General features: G+C 36.6%; 1 protein-coding gene across 1 annotated transcript in view; it reads left to right on the forward strand.

Annotated features, from left to right (window-relative positions):
- The window catches only part of SHPRH (SNF2 histone linker PHD RING helicase), a 133,064-nt gene that overhangs the window by 61,358 nt on the left and 53,278 nt on the right, over positions 1-18,428 (forward strand). The window contains exons 14-18 of the mRNA XM_036766257.1: positions 5,558-5,679; positions 10,592-10,680; positions 11,811-11,903; positions 12,959-13,066; positions 14,821-14,963. Of these exons, the coding sequence (XP_036622152.1) occupies positions 5,558-5,679; positions 10,592-10,680; positions 11,811-11,903; positions 12,959-13,066; positions 14,821-14,963 (555 nt within the window). The remainder of the gene's footprint in view (positions 1-5,557; positions 5,680-10,591; positions 10,681-11,810; positions 11,904-12,958; positions 13,067-14,820; positions 14,964-18,428) is intronic.

An 18,428-nucleotide genomic window follows, 5' to 3' on the forward strand; every position in this document is an offset into this window, starting at 1 on the left:
TGACCAGACAGCAAAAACGGACTCAGATTCAGTCTCAGACTTTGGAATCTTTCCTTGGTGACAAAGAAGACCAAAACATACAGCCTGAAGAAGTCAACAAAGTCAAAGAGCCTACGTCAAAAGCCTCCAAGAAAAACATGAACTGGTCTCAGGCCATAGAAGAGCTCAAAAAGGATTTGGAAAAGCAAGTTAAGAGAAGTAGAGGAAAAATTGGGATGAGAAATGAGAATGATGTGAGAAAACCATGAAAAACAAGTCAATGACTTGCTAAAGGAGACCCAAAATATACTGAAAAAAATATTGAAGAAAACAACACCTTAAAAAATAGACTAACTCAAATGGCAAAAGAGCTCCAAAAAGCCAATGAGAAGAATGCCTTGGAAGGCAGAATTAGCCAAATGGAAAAGGAGGTCCAAAAGACCACTGAAGAAAATACTACCTTATAAATTAGATTGGAGCAAGTGGAAGCTAGTGACTTGATGAGAAATCAAGATACTATAAAACAGAACCAAAGGAATGAAAAATTGAAAGACAATGTGAAATATCTCATTGGAAAAACCACTGACCTGGAAAATAGGTCCAGGAGAGATAATTTAAAAATTATTAGACTACCTGAAAGCCATGATGAAAAAAGAGCCTAGATATCATCTTTCAAGAAATTATGAAGGAGAACTGCCCTGATATTCAAGAGCCACAGGGCAAAATAGAAATTGAAAGAATACATCGATCGCCTCCTCAAATAGAGTCCAAAAAGAAATCTCCTAGGAATATTGTTGCCAAATTCCAGAGCTCCTTATTCAAGGAGAAAATACTGCAAGCAGCCAGAAAGAAACAATTTGAGTATTGTGGAAACACAATCAGAATAACCCAAGATCTGGCAGCTTCTACATTATAAGAAATCGAAGGGCTTGGAATACGATATTCCTGAGGTCAGTGGAGCTAGGATTAAAACCAAGAATCACCTACCCAGCAAAACTGAGTATCATGCTCCAAGGCAAAATATGGACTTTGAATAAAATAGAGGACTTTCAAGCTTTCTCAGTGAAAAGACCACAACTGAATAGAAAATTTGACTTTCAAACACAAGAATCAAGAGAAGCATGAAAAGGTAAACAAGAAAGAGAAATCATAAGGGATTTACTAAAGTTGAACTGTTTTGTTTACATTTCTACATGGAAAGATGATGTGTGTGATTCATGAGACCTCAGTATCATAGTAGCTGAAGGCACAGGGTGAGTTGAATATCTAAAAAAATAAAATCAAATTAAGGGATAAGAGAGGAATATATTGAGAGAGGGAGAAAGATAGAATGGGGTAAATTATCTTGCATAAAAGTGACAAGAAAAAGCAGTTCTGTAGGAAGGGAAGAGGGGGCAGGTGAGGAAGAATGAGTAAATCTTGCTCTCATCAGATTTGAGCTGAGGAGGGAATACCATACACACTCAATTGGGTATCTTACCCCACAGGAAAGAAGGAGGAAGAAGATAAAAAAAGGGGGGATGATAGAAGGGAAGGCAGACAAGGGGAGGAGGTAATCAAAAACAAATAATTTCAAAAAGGGTCAGGGTCAAGGAAGAAAATTCAATAAAGGGGGATAGGTTAGGAAGGAGCAAAACATAGTTAATCTTTCACAACATGAGTATTGTGGGAGGGTTTTACATAATGATACGCATGTGGCCTATGTTGACTTGCTTGCCTTCTTAGGGAGGGTGGGTGGAGAGAGAAGAGGGGAGAGAATTTGGAACTGAAAGTTTTAAAAACATGTTGAAAAACAAAAAAAGGTTTTGCATGCAACTAGGAAATAAGATACACAGGCAATGGGGCATAGAAATTTATCTTTCCCTACAAGAGAAGAAGGGAAAGGGGGATGGGAGGCGAGTGGGGTGACAGAAGGGAGGGCTTACTGGGGAATGGGGCAAGCAGAATATAAGCCATCTTGGAGTGGGGGGGAGGGTAGAAATGGGGAGAAAATTTGTAATTCAAACTTTTGTGAAAATGAATGCTGAAAACTAAATATATTAAATAAATAAAGTAAAAAAAAATTAACTTTCCTTCTCCTACATGTTGTGTTTCAAAAAAAAAAAAAAACATAAACCAAGGTTAATAGGATTTGGAGCTGGTATAGACATTATAAATCATCCAGTCCTCACACATTATTTTGCAGATGATGATCCTGAGACAGAAGGGAAGTCATTTTCAGCAGTGTCCCCTAAGTAATAGATAAGAAGGCCAGGATTCCAATACTGCTCCTTGGAATCCAAATCCAGGACTTGTCTACTCTGTCATATTACCTTCTGTTCAGAGAACTGAGTTCAATCCCAAGTCTAAATAGTTCTTTTTCTGCTTTCGTGACAATTATCTACTTTCTACTTCTCCCCTCTTTCTACTATTTATGAATTTGCTATTTACGAATTTCATGTTTCTGTCAAGTGTAGGAAACCCTTCATGTTCTCTAGATTTCCATACTGGTTCTTGCTTGGTGATGCTCTTGAGCCCTGTGAAGTTGCCAAGTAGCATACAAATATTGTGATTTTCACTCCAGAGAATTTAATAGGCTCCCAATGGTAGTAGTAGTAGTAGTAGTTCAAAGAATATGCCTTTTTCCCTTTGGTTTTTTTTTTACTTTATTTTTCTTGGGTTACTTTTTGGGGAGGGAGTCTGTGTTTTCTTTTGCATGACTAATATGGAAATATTTTGCACAATAACACATGTATAACATATATATCAAAACGCCTTCTCAATGATATGGGATAGAAGGAGGGAGAGATTTTGAAACTCAAATTTTTTTTTAAAATGTAAAAACTGTTTTACATTTAATTGGAGAAATAAAATATTTTCCAAAAGGAAAAAAAAAGAGTAGTGTAACAATTAGATTGCACAGTGAAAGCAGCAACCCAGCTGAACTCTCCCAATATTCCCCTCCAAATAACCTTTTCCACATTTTTTTTATTTAATATATTTAGTTTTCAGCATTCATTTTCACAAGAGTTTGAATTACAAATTTTCTCCCCATTTCTATCCCATTTCTACCCTCCCCCCCCACTCCAAGATGGCGTATATTCTGGTTGCCCTGTTCCCCAGTCAGCACTCCCTTCTGTCACCCCATTCCCCTCCGATCCCCTTTTCCCTTCTTCTCCTGTAGGGCAAGATAAATTTCTACTCCCCATTGCCTGTGTATCTTATTTTCTAGTTACATGCGAAAACTTTTTTTTGTTGTATTTAAACATCTGTTTTTAAAACTTTGAGTTCCAAATTCTCTCCCCTCTTCCCTTCCCACCCACCCTCCCTAAGAAGTCAAGCAATTCAACATAGGCCATATGCGTATCATTATATACAACCCTTCCAAAATACTCGTGTTGTGAAAGACTCACTATATTTTGCTCCTTCCTAACCTGTCCCCCTTTATTGAATTTTCTCCCTTGACCTTGTCCCCTTCCGAAAGTGTTTGTTTTTGATTACAATTTCTATTTTGCCCTGTGGCTCTAGAATATCAGGGCAGTTCTCCTTCATAATTTCTTGAAAGATGATATCTAGGCTCTTTTTTTGATCATGGCTTTCAGGTAGTCTAATAATTTTTAAATTATCTCTCCTGGATCTATTTTCCAGGTCAGTGGTTTTTCCAATGAGATATTTTACATTGTCTTCCATTTTTTCATTCCTTCGGTTCTGTTTTATAATATCTTGATTTCTCATCAAGTCACTAGCTTCCACTTGCTCCAATCTAATTTATAAGGTAGTATTTTCTTCATTGGTCTTTTGGACCTCCTTTTCCATTTGGCTAATTTTGCCTTTCAAGGCATTCTTCTCCTCATTGGCTTTTTAGGGTTCTTTTGCCATTTGAGTTAGTCTATTTTTTAAGGTGTTGTTTTCTTCAGTGTATTTTTTCAGCATTTTTTTGGGTCTCCTTTAGCAAGTCATTGACTTGTTTTTCATGGTTTTCTTGCATCCTTCTCATTTCTCTTCCCAATTTTTCCTCTACTTCTCTAACTTGCTTTTCCAAATCCTTTTTGAGCTCTTCCATGGCCTGAGACCAGTTCATGTTTTTCTTGGAGGCTTTTGTTGTAGGCTTTTTGACTTTGTTGACTTCTTTAGGCTGTATGTTTTGGTCTTCTTTGTCACCAAAGTAAGATTCCAAAGTCTGAGACTGAATCTGGGTGTGTTTTCGCTGCCTGGCCATATTCCCAACCAACTAACTTGACCCTTGAGTTTTTCAGCAGGGTATGACTGCTTGTAGACTAAAGAGTTCTATGTTCCAAGCTTGGTGGGATGTGCCAGCTCTGCCACACCAGCACTCCTCCTTCCCCAAGAACCCCCAACCCGGACTGGACTTAGATCTTCAGCAGGCTCTTCAGTCCTGCTCTGATCCGCCACTTAATTCCTCTCACCAGGTGGGCCTGGGGCCGGAAGCAACAGCAGCTGTAGTTCTGTAGCTACCCCACCTCCGCTGCCCCTGGGGTGGTAGCCGAACCAAGGACTCCTTCCACTCCTGCAGCTTTTCCCACTAACCTTCTCTGTTGTCTTTGGTGTTTGTGTGTTGAGAAGTCTGGTAACTGCTGCAGCTCACTGATTCAGAGCACTAGGGCCTGCTCTGCCCAGCTCCTGGTGTGGTTGGACTGCACCGCCCATGCTGGGCTCTGCTCTGCTCCCAGCTCCATGCAGGATAGACCTCACCCAGAGACCATCCATTCTGTCCTGGGCTGGAGCCCTGCTTCCCTCTGCTCTTTTGTGGGTTCTGCAGTTCTAGAATTGGTTCAGAGCCATTTTTTATAGGTTTTTGGAGGGACTCGGTGGGGAGCTCACGCTAGTCCCTGCTTTTCAGCCACCATCTTGGCTCCTCCCCCTTCCTTTTGCTTTTAAGAGGAAATATTTATAATAAAACCAGAAATACAGTATTCCTTTAACCGTGGCTGAATATGACTTCCAAGGAAGTAACTGAATAATCTTAAATATACATGTTTTCTATTGAATGTACCAAGTGCCACTTTAAATTTTGTTGATTTTGAAGAGGAAACATTTCTGATCTATTATAGCTTAGATATAATAGTAGATTGGAAATATATTGGCTTTTTTTTTTGAACACAGGGCAAAAAAGAAATATTTTGGTAGATGCTCCTTTGTGGGCATTGATCGTGATATATTGTTTTCTATGATGATCCTGTCTACTGCTTCCGTGAGCCATTCCCAGAATAGGCAAGATATTTGGCTCATAGTTTCTGTATACGTGTGTACAAATGTGAGTTAAAAAAAATTTTTTTTCCCCGATACCTCCATAGTGGACCAGAGAATCAGAACTGAGTCAATGAAGCTTACACTTATTATTGTTACCCAGCAAAATTAGTAAAGCTTTATTGTAGGAAGTAACCCCAACCTTGAGGTCATGTGAAGGATACCCTGTGAGCTCTAGCCATTGAGTCATATCCTCTGAATTAACAGGTCTCCTTTCCTCACTCCCCCGCCAGGATTCATGTAGTTTATTTTTGCTTGCCATACTACTACCACTGAAGACATAACCTGAGTGTTTTCTGTCTAAGTTTGACCAACCTGCTATTTCTTTCAGTACCATGACCATGGAAGAGTTGCTGACCTCACTGCAAAAGAAATGTCGAACTGAATGTGAAGAAGCACATCGGCAACTGGTTTGTGCTCTTAATGGCTTAGCTGGCATCCATATCATTAAAGGTAGAAGCAGATTGCTTTGTTATCTCTGATTCCCTTAAAAAATTCTGAAGGAGATAAAGTGGAGCTTGGTACTTTAATAAGTTATAAATAAATATTACGTATGTCTCCTTTTGCAGCCTATTCAAAATCAATAGTAATCTTTTATTACAGCTGGCATTATCGGGCCTTGTGCTGTTTATCCTAGGAAATGTTATTAAACCACAAAATAATTAAGGAATTGACCTTTTAATGTTGGTGTAATAGTTTTTGTCATTGGAAAAGAATTACCAGAAGACAACAAACAAAAATGCCTTCCAATTAGACAGTTCCACCATTTTTCTTCAACTTTATAGCAACCTTAGCATGAACTCTGGGTTTCTTTCCCTGTAGTTCACCTATTTATCTTCTTTGGCTATTTTCTCTAGCCTGTTCATGAGATTTAGGTTAGATTTTGAAGTTAATACTAAGTTTTCTTTTTCCTACTTTCCATCTTCCCATCTCCTCTTAAACAGTATTTGCTTTGGTTCAGGCAGTTTTATTACTAAAACTGTAAAGTTAAATCAAAGGAAAATGTAGTTATTAAAGAAAATCAAGTGAAATGGTATTTGACTAGACAGCAATCTAAACAATTTTAGACACAGTGAAATGTAAGTAAGATGTACACAACAGACATATCCTATGCCATTCATTTCTTTGAAGCAAAATTTTTGTTTTATCCTCAAGCACCAGGCATGAGTACAATAAGGATCATGCAGAAAACTTTACTATTCCCTACTTTTTAACTCCTAGGTAGGCCATATGCAGGAGGCTATATCTAGCTAGCAGAAAATGCAAAAGATTTATAATTTGAGACCTGAAATGCTAGAGAAGGAACTCCTGAGGCATAGATTCCTTAGCCTTGTTAAAGAAATTGTTTAGGAACTTCTGCAACCATCAGTAACAGTAGTACCTCTCCACTGTATTACAAACTGAGCATTACAGAATCTCTGAATTGGGAGGAACTTCAGAGGCTATCTAGGGCCAGCTACTCCTGAAGAATACCTCACCCACACATATACCTGACTCATAGTCATCTTCTGCTTATAAATCTCTAGGGAGAAGAAACCTACTACCTACCAAGGCAACCCATTTCACCTTCAGATAGCTCTCACTGTTGTGAATCAACATGAGCGGACAGTTATTATGGTCACTCTTTTAACAGCTCTAAGAAGGCAATGCGTTCCCTCTCTACCCTAAAGTGTCATACATAAAATCGACCCAGATATCTCAGAGACCACAAAACAGGTTTGCAGAAATCAGAACAGAAAGTGGCCACCCAGTGCTTTGTTAAGTTCACGGAAGCTTAGAGTTAGAAGAGACCTTAGAAGTCATCAAGAGCTCAAATCTGTGACCACCCTTTACATACAGCAGCCTGATCAAGGTTTTATTCTTTAGGATCGATGGGTGGAAATACTGTTGTTGTTATTGTTTATTCAGTTTTAGTTGTATCCAGCTTTTTGTGACCGCATTTTGAGTTTTCTTGGCAAAGATAATGAAGTGGTTTGCCATTTTCTTCTCCAGCTCATTTTACAATTGAGGAAATTAAGGCAAATGGGATTAAGTGACTTGCCCAGGGTCATACAGCTAGTAACTGTCTGAGGCCAGATTTGAACTCAAGTCTTCCTGACTCCAGGCCCAGCACTCTTATCCTACTTTGAGTTTATGATCTGAAATGAAAGCCAACACCCAGTGACTATTTAGTGGAGATGTCATCACAAACATGTGAGGAAGTAGATTTCTAGCAAATTTTAAAAATAATTTTTTCCTTTAAATTAGTTTAGAATTAGCTAAAATGAACACAAACATCTATTACACTGAATATCATTTTCTGCCAGTCTGAAAACAAAAAGCGATATAATTAAGATAGAAGAGAAAACTTGGAAATAATAACATTTCAGTAGTTCAGTACTTCAAAGATCTGTAATGCCATTGCTATGGGGAACTCCCCAACTAAAGCAGATCACAACCAACCCCTTTATAATTTTATCAGACAGTCTTTGAAGGCTTCTGTGGGCAAAAAATGTATCACTTTTCAGCCTCAAAACCTGTTTAGGTTGCCCTCATACAATAGATATGCGCCTATATGTAGCAGACCTTGTGATCCTACACAGAGTTCGAGAAACCAGGCTTAGCTTCCTTATTGAGGCATCAGAGTAGGAATATAGTAGAAGGATAACATCTGCAACTCAGATTTATATAATGCATTCCTCACAATAGCTGTGTGAGACAGATAATGCAAATATTGTCTCCATTTTATAGATGAGGAGAGTAGGTTCTGAGAAGTTAAGACTTGTCCGTAACCACAAAGCCTATAAAGGTTGGAGATGCATTGTAAACCCACATCTCGCTACAAGACTGATACTCTTCTCTAACTGCCTGTCCTGGACAGGTATGAAAACAAGTAGAATACAAGATATGCCTTGAAATGTTTTTGCCTTCATTAAATATAGTCACATGTAATACAGTGTTGTGAAGTATCTAAAGTAGATGTCAAAATTCACAGCTCAAAATGTCTAAAGTGGTAATTTCTCCCTTGTAAATGAGCAAAAGGATAAGAAATTTACACTTCCTGAGCTTCTGAACTCTGTGTGTGTGTGTGTGTGTGTGTGTGTGTGTGTGTGTGTGTGTGTCCCCGTCCCTATATCTGTCCTCTCTTGACTTTTTTTTCTTCCCTCTTTTCTTTTCCTTTTTATCCCATTGAAAAAATAAAAATTTAAGTCTATAATTGGAAGAAAAAATAGATCATCTGATCTTACTCTAAAGTATTTGGCAAATGGCAAGATCAGCATGCTTCATAACTCCTGCTTGGCCAATAACATGTTTTCAGCATGTTCTGTTCCAATTATCTTTCTTTATTTGCTTTTTTATGGTTTTCTTCCTTTTTGTGGATTAGAGTCATAGTCAGCTATTGTTAAATATCAAAAGAAAACCATCCCAGAATGCTTCTCAGTTAAAGATATGTTTTCTAAATTCCATTTGTTTGAAAATTAAATGGTAAATGAAACAAGCTTAATAGGGATTTGATGCGATGTGTCTAATAGAATTAATTTACTGGAAAAGTACATAGACAGAATCACATGCCTTTTGTAGTGAAACTTAAAGTTTTTCCTCTTGTAACTAATTTTATGGAACTCTAAAATGAATTTTAACCTTTACATTAATCTATTTATATGAAATGTGAATTTACATACACAAATATAATACATATATGTACTGATGCCTTCATTAAATTGTGTTCTGCTTTTGAATAGCATGTTTTTTTTAACAGATATTAATAGAAAGAATGGACTCTGTAGTGTCAAGTAGAATGAGTATTTGGAATTTTTAGTGCCATCAAATGACCAAAAATAGGCAGGATTCTTAATTGGAATGTTTTTACACATTTATATTTTCTTGCAGATATAAAGCGTGTTAGACTTGCATGTTATAATGAAAAAATCAAGTTCAACTCTTTTTTAATTCTTCTGCAATCGCTGTGCTTCCTTCAAGAAAATAAACATATATATGAGTTTGTTGGAAATAATTTAGGGTAGTCTATCATTTTACTTGGAAATGCTGCTTAACTAAAGACTCTCCATTTCCAATAAAGGATGGTATAAATATTTGTAGAATCCATGTGCTCTTTAAAGAACCCTCATCAGAAATCTGTAAGACTTTATACAAGGATAACTCCATCTTGAAGTAACATAATTATTTGGGTGTTTATGCTTAAATTATCAAAGGCTATCCAGGTTTGTTTGTTTTTATTATTAGCCAGATGATCTGCATCCCCAAATTGAATAAGGACTGGATGACTAACATGTTTTGAAATTGCATTCCATTATGTGGGGAAAAGTCCTGAATAAAGTAACTGCTGGAACTAGATTTTTAAAAAATAAAAACAAGATGAAGACTGTTTGTTTAGAAAATAATTAAAAGGATGTTAAAAAAAATCTCCCCAACTTTATGTTAATAAGACTTTTAGAACTCAATGAATTGTGAATATTTAAAGTGCTAAGGTTTTGTAAAAATAATGTGATGATGTTAGCAAAATAGGCTATTTCAGCTGTGCCTTCAGCTTTGTGTTTTGAACTTGCTTCCAAAAGCAAAAAACAAGTGACCTTTCTCACTGAAATCACTAGGCTAGCCTCAACTTACATAGAAATGACATGTTGACATTCACTGGCGATGAAACAGCTGTTCATATTACGTGATAGAAAAAGAAATCATCTATTTGTGAGTTCTGTTGGCAGAAATGATAAAGTCTTAAGTAACTAAGCTATAGTTAATGACAAAGTACTTTGGCATTTAAAATAATACTTAAATAGAAATTATTTTTCTTCCACATTTGCATGCTTTGGTAAGAGGATATTGCAAAAATTTGCTAAAATATCTGACGTAATTAGATCAAGTTAAAACTGATTTACTAGAGCCTACCATTAATTTCAAGTACATCTCAAGTTTTCTGTTCCCTCCAACCCCCAATCATCTTAGCTATTAATAAAAGTGACATTTTTTTTTCCAAGTTAACATTGCATTTTTTTATGTCATTAAAAGCTAGGTAAAACTAAAAAATTGTAGACTTGTTTAGCTTCTTTTACCAGTATCATCATTTATATTGTTGTATTTTTTAAAATTAATAAAATATCTTTCATTTTCTTACTTTTAAAATCAAACCCACACCAAATTAAATGTTCAAATGAGAGGATTTATGTTTTAGTTTAAGATTCAACTAAATGATCTCTGAAATCCTACCTAACTCCAGAGTCTGTGAAGTTTCCTTTCCTTTAAAAATAATGAATATTAAATTACAACATTTACAAGAAATGCCATTTATGTATATAGCAGATAACTTAAGGAAATTTTTAGCTTAAAAATATATATTTTTGACTTTAAATGAACTTTAATTCTTCAGATGAGTATGCCCAAGCAGTCGACCTATACAGAGAAGTATTACGTTCATCTGAGGAACACAAAGACAAACTCAAAACTGATTCATTACAAGTGAGTAAACATTTAACAATTTTATTTGGATAGTTTTTTTTTTTAATGAGATTCCTGGATATTTGAGATGACTTCTGAAAGCCAGCAAATGTTACTAGAGAGCAACAGAACATTTCAGTTGAGGCTTATAAAAAAAAACCAAAACCCTTACCCAAGCATATCTTAATACTTTGATATCAATAATAATAGTAGCTAACACTATTTTACAAAGTATTTTGCATACATTCTTATTTTGTAGTCACAATGACCTTCTGATTTAAAAAGTATAAGCTTTAATATCCCCATTTTATAGATGAGGAAAGAAAAAGATTGAGCGATTTGCCAAAATTCTGGCTAGTAAGCCTGGGCTCAGTGATAGGGCTTCAGACACAATTCTTCTGACTACTAATCTTATGTTTGTTCCTCTGCATCCTAGAATCTGACATAACATAGAAGAATATTGCCTACTGTTCCTTTACAATTTCACATCACTTTGAACAATGGGTGAATGGCACTAATTTGTGGCCTCTTAATTCATCTGCTCCAAGTGTGCTTAACACAGTGCCTGGAACATAGTAGATGCTTAATAAATATTTATTGACCAATTGAGAAACTTCACTCCATTCTAGTATGGCCATAGATTGCAGCTCCATCTTTGGTTAATTGGCTTTCAGCCTATTGATTACAATAAAATCTACAACCACTATGAGCAAAAACAAGTGAAAACCTGTACCCTTTGTATGCAAAACAAAATAGTTATTGGACAGCAAAACAAAAGAAAAATAAAACCTGTCCATCTGATTTTGACCTTTCTTATTTTGAAAGGCCTTATCTAATTTGTCCATCACATTTTTGTTGCTGCTACAGATTGGATAAATGATAAAGTTACAAATGAACCTTTATCAAACAGATAGGTGTGCTGGTACCAGCTGGATTTGATAGAAGTTTGACTTCTAAAGTAGTTTCATGGAACAGAATTCAGTTTTTCACAAGGTTGACACAAATTCTATTTATATGAAAGGTTTCTTCTTTATATGGCCTAATGTTATTGGTGCTCAGCTTATGATGATAAAAGTTTTTCCCAGAGTAAGCTGCTGCTCACTTGTTCCATGAATGGGATATTAAAGTTATTGCTTTTTTGGTATATGTAGAGACTTCATTCTACACACAACCTGATGGAATTATTACAAGCCAAGCATCCAGGAATACCTCCTACCTTGAGAGATGGCAAACTTCAGGAAGAGGTAATTGTCATTATTCACTCTGGAAAAGTGGATTTTTCAGATTTTATACTTTCTGTAATCGATATTTTTAAGTGCATGCAACATCTCAGGATGAATGTGACTATAGCTAGCCTGCTACCTTTACTGTATTCAACCTTCCTGGGATTGAATTGGATAAAGAATGTCAGCACCTGTAATTATTTTTTTTCTCTTGAGCTACTTGCCTACGTATAAGTAGAAGAAATATAGATAATCTGACTTTGGTAGCCAATTGCTTAGTTTAGAAATAAATAGTAAATTAAGAAATTATAAAAGCATAGCTGTAAAAGACTTGGTTTAGGGAAAGAGTCTTTTTTTCCATATTCTAAAATGTTTACTATACTAAATAAACTTACCCCAAAACAGGGCAAGAAACATTGCAAAGGAGTTAAATCTTATCTTCTCTGCTTATCATTTTCCCTTTTGTCTCCATCCCTCGTCTTCATTATCTTTTTATAGGCTGCAACAACTGGTGTTTCACCCTTTTCTTCCCCCCAAGCTACTCCATCCTTGTAAGAACTCTTGTTAGTAATATAGGGTCCTCAATTGTCCCTGGGCAAAGTTCAAAATTCCAGCTCTAAATCTATGGTCCTAGCCTAACTTATCACCCAGTACAGGGATCTTTTTTTTACGTACCCTTGACTGTTATTCAGATTCTCTTTAAAGACTTCCGGTGTCAGGGAGCCCATTATTTATTGTGATAGCTTAGTCTGTTGTTGTATAGCATTAATGTTCAACAAATAGTCATATTGCAAATGTTGGGTTTGACAAGAGGAATACAAATAGAGGACAAGTAGAAGAGTAAGCCCCAGATAAACTCGTTATATAAGGTAATTTGCCATTTTATTTTCCTTTGGTTAATCACAGCTGTATTTGTAGTGCCACATATATTCAAATAAGAACATGTGTACACACTAGAATACATGTTTAAGCTAAGTTAAGTAGCTAATTAGTATCAGTCATAGAAATATTCTTAAAATGTCATACAAAATTGTATTCAAGCTCTGGATTGAAGATCTTTTTATTTTTATACTCAGGCTGAACAACTTAGACAGCATTACATGAGTAAATCTAATGCAGAAGTTGCAGAAGCCCATCAAGCTTTACAGCCAGTTTTGCAGACCATCCGGGAGCTTCAGAGGAAGGCAAGCTGCGGTTATTGATTTAAGTCACGGTTTGACTTGGTGATCTGTAATCATGATTGGTTTGGGGACCCTGATGGACATCATTGTTTTTAGATTGTTCTGTAGTATTTAGTCAGAAGACTTGCCCAAGTTTGAATCCCAGCTCTGCCACTTACCAGAGATGATGATTCCTGCTTTTGTTGTTTTGTGGGATGTTTGTGTAGCAAAGGCTTAGAAATTATAGTTTTATGAATGCCACCTGAAGTGTGATGTCACCACTTCATCTAACATATTATGAATCTGACATATTGGGTGGTGAGATTGTGTGTATTTGAGTTTTCTAAGAATATGAATCCCCAAAATTTTGAAGCATTTTTAACCTGAGATTTTCTTTGGGTTGAAACAAGAACATCTTTCCCTCTTTAAGCTTTCCATTTTGTAAAATAAGTAAAAATGGGAGTCCCAGATAAACAAATAACTGCTTTTTATTCTTTAAGTTCTGAGTCACTATTCTCTTCATGTTTCTTCACCAAACATTTTGCACTTTTGTGAATGTCTCCATAAGGTTATCTTAGATTATATCTTGTTTAAAATCTAGTTATGCCACTGCTATTAAATGATTAGAAATATGGCCTTTCTTATAGCTAGAGAGAAGGACTATAGATTGCCAGAATCAAATAATTGCCCCTTAATAGTCCTGAATATTTTATATATATATGAAATATAAAAATATTTCATATATATGTGTGTGTATGTATATAGTGTTTTATAATAGTTTTACCATATGTGTAAACAGTAAATATTCATGTATCCAGAATGCTTGAGCAACAGTGGTTCTTTTTAGTAGACTAAACAAAGAACTACCTATTCAAGGGATAATAATAATAATTAATATTTATATTGTTTAGTCATTTTAGTCATGTCTGACTATTCATGACCCTGTTTAGGGTTTTCTTAGCAAAGATACTGGAGTGGTTTGCCATTTCCTTCTCCAACTCATTTGACATATGAGGAAAATGAGGCAAACAAGATTTAAGTGATTTGCCCAGAGTCACACAGCTAGTAAGTGATCTGAGGCTAGATTTGAATTCAGTTCTTCTTGGCTCCAGTAATGGTGCTTTATCGACTGTACCACCTGGATGCCCAACATTTAAGTAGCTCCTAAAAATTTTAAAGTGCTAGCGTGCTAGGTAACAGTGGATCAAGCACTGAACCAGGAAACACACAGATCTGAGTTCAAATCGAGCCTTGAACCCTTACAAACTGTGTGACTAGGCAAGTCAGTTAACCTCTATTTGCTTCAGTTTCCCCAACAGCACCTGCTTCAGGGTTTTTGTGAAGATAAAATGAGATAGTATCTATATGACACTTTGCAAATCTTAGAAATGTCATCTGTTATCATTATTTTCATTGTCATCTGATCCTTACAATAACTGTGTGAGGTAGATATTGTCAGTATTATTAGTCTTCCCATTTTACAGATGAGGAAACTAAAGCTGAGAGGTTAGTAAATCAGAAGTGAAATATGAAATACAGGTCTATCACATGCTCCATTCTGCTTTGCAGCCTCATAATGCATTTATCTTTGTTTTGGGTTTGCTGTTTTGTTTTGTTTTGTTTTGTTTTTTTATAGGCCAAAAAGCTCTTTGAGGGCAAGAACTCTCTCATCCTTTCCTTGTAACTCTCACGTTACCTAGCACAGTGTTAGCCTTATGATAGACACTCAATGAATATTAATTAAATGATTGATATTTCTGGTTTTTTTTCACCTGCAGATTCATTCAGGCTCACCTTGGTGGCTAGATGCGATCCAGTCAGCAATTCAATATGCTATTGATGAGGAGCTTGTCCAGCGTGTGCAGAATGAAATAACCTGCAACTACAAGCAGCAAACTAGTAAACTTTCCATGGCAGAGAAGTAAGAAAAATAATACAGATAAGAATAGGAAAAAAACCATCTAAATAGAAGTGTTAGGTTGTAGTATCTTTGACATCAAACTTCTCTCATTATTAAACTCTGTATTGCTCATAGCACTTCAGAGAGTACCTGCCAATAAGTCCTCAGTACCTCTCTTAGAGAAGCAGGTGAAGAGAGAGCTGGTCAATAAGTGAGGAAAATGTTCCAGTTTCATTTTAGATTCATACTGACGGAGTGGCTATGGGAAAATCACTTAACCTCTCAGGACCCTAGCGAAACTTCTGCAGCTCTGAGTTGTAGAGTAACGGCCCATCTTCGGAGTTCCTTATATCAGTGAAATCACAGAGGTGTTCCAGAAAAGGGATATGGATAGGAACTGGACCTGTGATTTCATTGGTATAGGGAGCCTCCTAGATGAACACACTCCTTAGACCAAGGTAGGTTGATTCCTTGTCTGCAGCTTGTGGTCTTAGAGAGTTGCCTAGGTCACTGAGAGGTTATCTGATGACAGGTTAGAGGCAAGGCTTGAGCCCAACTTGACTTCAAGGCCAGCCCCTCTGTCTACAACTCCATTCTGCCTCAGAAAATTCCCCCTTTTGTACCAGGCAAAGTTTTGTTTTGTTGTTTCTCTTAAGTCTGTTGTAATCAAGCAAGGCTATCCTTGAACCATATTTTGGGAACTCCTCCCCTGTCCTACTTCTATCCTGCTGTCAATGTTCTACTCCCCTCTGGTAATGTGCACACGTCATTCACTTTTCATGCTTGTCCATTGACTGGCAAGGTTCCCTGCTATTAGGAAGGAAGAAAACAAGCATTTATTAAAACAGTGCCTACTATGTGCCAGGCACTATGCTAAGCACTTTACAAATATTACCTCATTTGATCCGTACAACAGCTCTGTGAGGTGCTGTTATTTTCCCCATCTTACACATAAGAAAACTGAGGCACACTGATTAGGTGACTTGCCCAGGGTCACCTAGCTAGTAAGTATCTGAAGCCAGATTTGAAGTCAGTTTTTCCCTACTCCCTGCCCAGTGCGCTATCTGCTATGCTACCTAGCTGCCTCTACTGTCACATTTCATTTTACCCCATTTTCCCCACCTTTTATGCCCTTCCATAAGAATATATCTGTCTCTTGCATCATTCCTTGCTGTGTAAGTGGAGATATTCTAGGGATTTATTCTTGGTGATATTGTTAATGGATGATAATGATTTCCCTGGTCCTCTTCTAGAACGAAGGACAGGGGCAACTAGGTGGCTCAGTGTGTAGAGCACTGGCCCTGGAGTCAGGAGGACCTGAGTTCAAATCTGGCCTCAGACACTTGACATATGTATTAGCTGTGTGACCTTGGGCAAGTCACTTAACCCCAATTGCCATGCCAAAAACAAACAAAAAGAAAGAATGAAGGACAAACACAAACAACAAGAAATTCCCTCTCTCGATAACATAACCTCATTTTTACAGACTCCTTCAGTGCATCCACTCACAAATGTGAACAATTAGTAAACCAGACATTGGGAGACCTATTGGAAGAAGACATTTTAGAGTGTTATAACTTCCAGTGTCACTCCCTCAGACATTAAACATAAAGTCTCTTTCGCCTCTAAATCAGTAAACTGTAAGTGTATTCTGAAGGGCTCTAAATTAAAAATTGTTTTCCTTATCATTGCACTAGTTTTCAAAGGCAAAATCATGGGGATTTTTCCCATTTGTTTTGTCCCATGAAGTTGGTTACCACTCAGCTTTTTAAAATAAACTTTTCTGCCTTTTATTATAGGATCTAAATGAGAAAAGGGTATACATTTAGATACTAGTGAAAAGCAATTCTGTGATTATGGTTTTGTTCATATGGTTCATCTTTGACAGTCAGCAAGCTTTTATTAAGTGCTTACAATGTGCCAGGCACTGCACTAATTAGAAGAGATACAAAGAAAGGCAAAATCAGTCTCTGCCCACAGGAAGCATATTTTCTTGATGGAGAATAGACAAAAAGTAAATAATTAGGTTTATAGAAGATATATACAGAGTAGAAAATGGTAATGGGTATGGGATTAGCAGCTGGAAGGGACCAGCCTCCTGCTGAAGATGGGGTTTGAGCTGAGCTTTGAAGAAAGCCAGGGAATCTAAGGAGCAAAGTGGAGTGGTCAGAGCATCGGGGGAACAAGCAGGAAAAGTGAAGACATAATGATGAGAGATGAAGTGTTGTGTTGGAGGAGCTGCAGGTGGCCCAGCATAGCTAGATCACAGAGTATGTGGAAGTGGGGGAGTAAAGTATGTGAAGTCTGGAAAGCTAGCAAAGCGATTGTTTATGAAGAGCTTTAAATAACAGACAGAGCATTTAATATTTGTTCCTGGAAGGTGGAGTTGATAGGGAGTCCCAGACCTACACTTTAGAATAACCGCTATGGCACCTGAGGAGAGGATGGATTGGAGTAGGGAAAAGACTTGATTCAGGGAGACTAGTTAGAGGACTGTTTCAGTAGTTCAGAAGAAGTGAGGAAAGATTTAATCAAATTACTTGAATATGTAAATACCTAAGAGAAGCTATATAAAGTAACTTTTCCTTTTTATTCAAACATGAAGTTTCATATTTAAAGACAAAAATATGCTTTTAGTGTATCAGAAAGGAGATTTCTCTGTTTGTGATTTCTTATACCAATAGTTTTTAGACTTCTTTTTGCTCAAGACATCTCCAAACAAATTCTGTAATTTCAACACCACTAGAAAGTTCTGGGATTGACACATACTATAAAATGGAAGTGTATGACATGGTTTGGGTTGGGGTTGTTTTTTTTTTTACCTTGAGGAGTTTACAGTCTTTAATAAACAATCAAAATTTGCACATGAAACAATTAAGAATAATATGAGGATATATTTGAATATAATTGAAATGCCAACATGTATAATGTAATTGGTGAATGTTTTGGAAAGCCAGGAAAGTGGGAAGCCATTTTTGACTAGAATTATTAAGGGAAGGAATGAAGGAAATGGAACTTAAGATGGGCCTTAAAAGGATTTGGAAAGTACAATAGAGAAAATTAAAAGCATTAAAATCTTCACATTTATAGATATTCTGTAGTACTTATATCTCATTATTTCTCTCTTTCCATGCTAGGTTTTGGTAGCTATGAGCTTCCAAAGAGGGTCTGTTCTTGCTCATTCCCAATCTCATTTCTGGGTTTCCTTCCTTCTCATTTGTATCCACAGCCCCTGTCACTTGCCTACTTTTCTTATCTGTTTGTATTACCCTTAGTCTTTTATCTTTATGAAAGATCTCACTTCTTTCTCTTCCAAGCTTTTCATCCCTCTCCTATTGTCTTAAAAAAGGGCAAGAAAAGATTGCCTAGAAGTGAGAAAAGTAATGGGAGATAGTTGTAGGTCAGAGGTGTCAAGCATACAACATTCCAAAGTTCAGGAGACCAAAATGTAACTGAGAAAAATTTAATGGAATAAAAAACAACAGA

Source organism: Trichosurus vulpecula, chromosome 7 (genome assembly GCF_011100635.1).
Source record: "Trichosurus vulpecula isolate mTriVul1 chromosome 7, mTriVul1.pri, whole genome shotgun sequence".
NCBI classification, from domain to species: Eukaryota; Metazoa; Chordata; class Mammalia; order Diprotodontia; family Phalangeridae; genus Trichosurus; species Trichosurus vulpecula.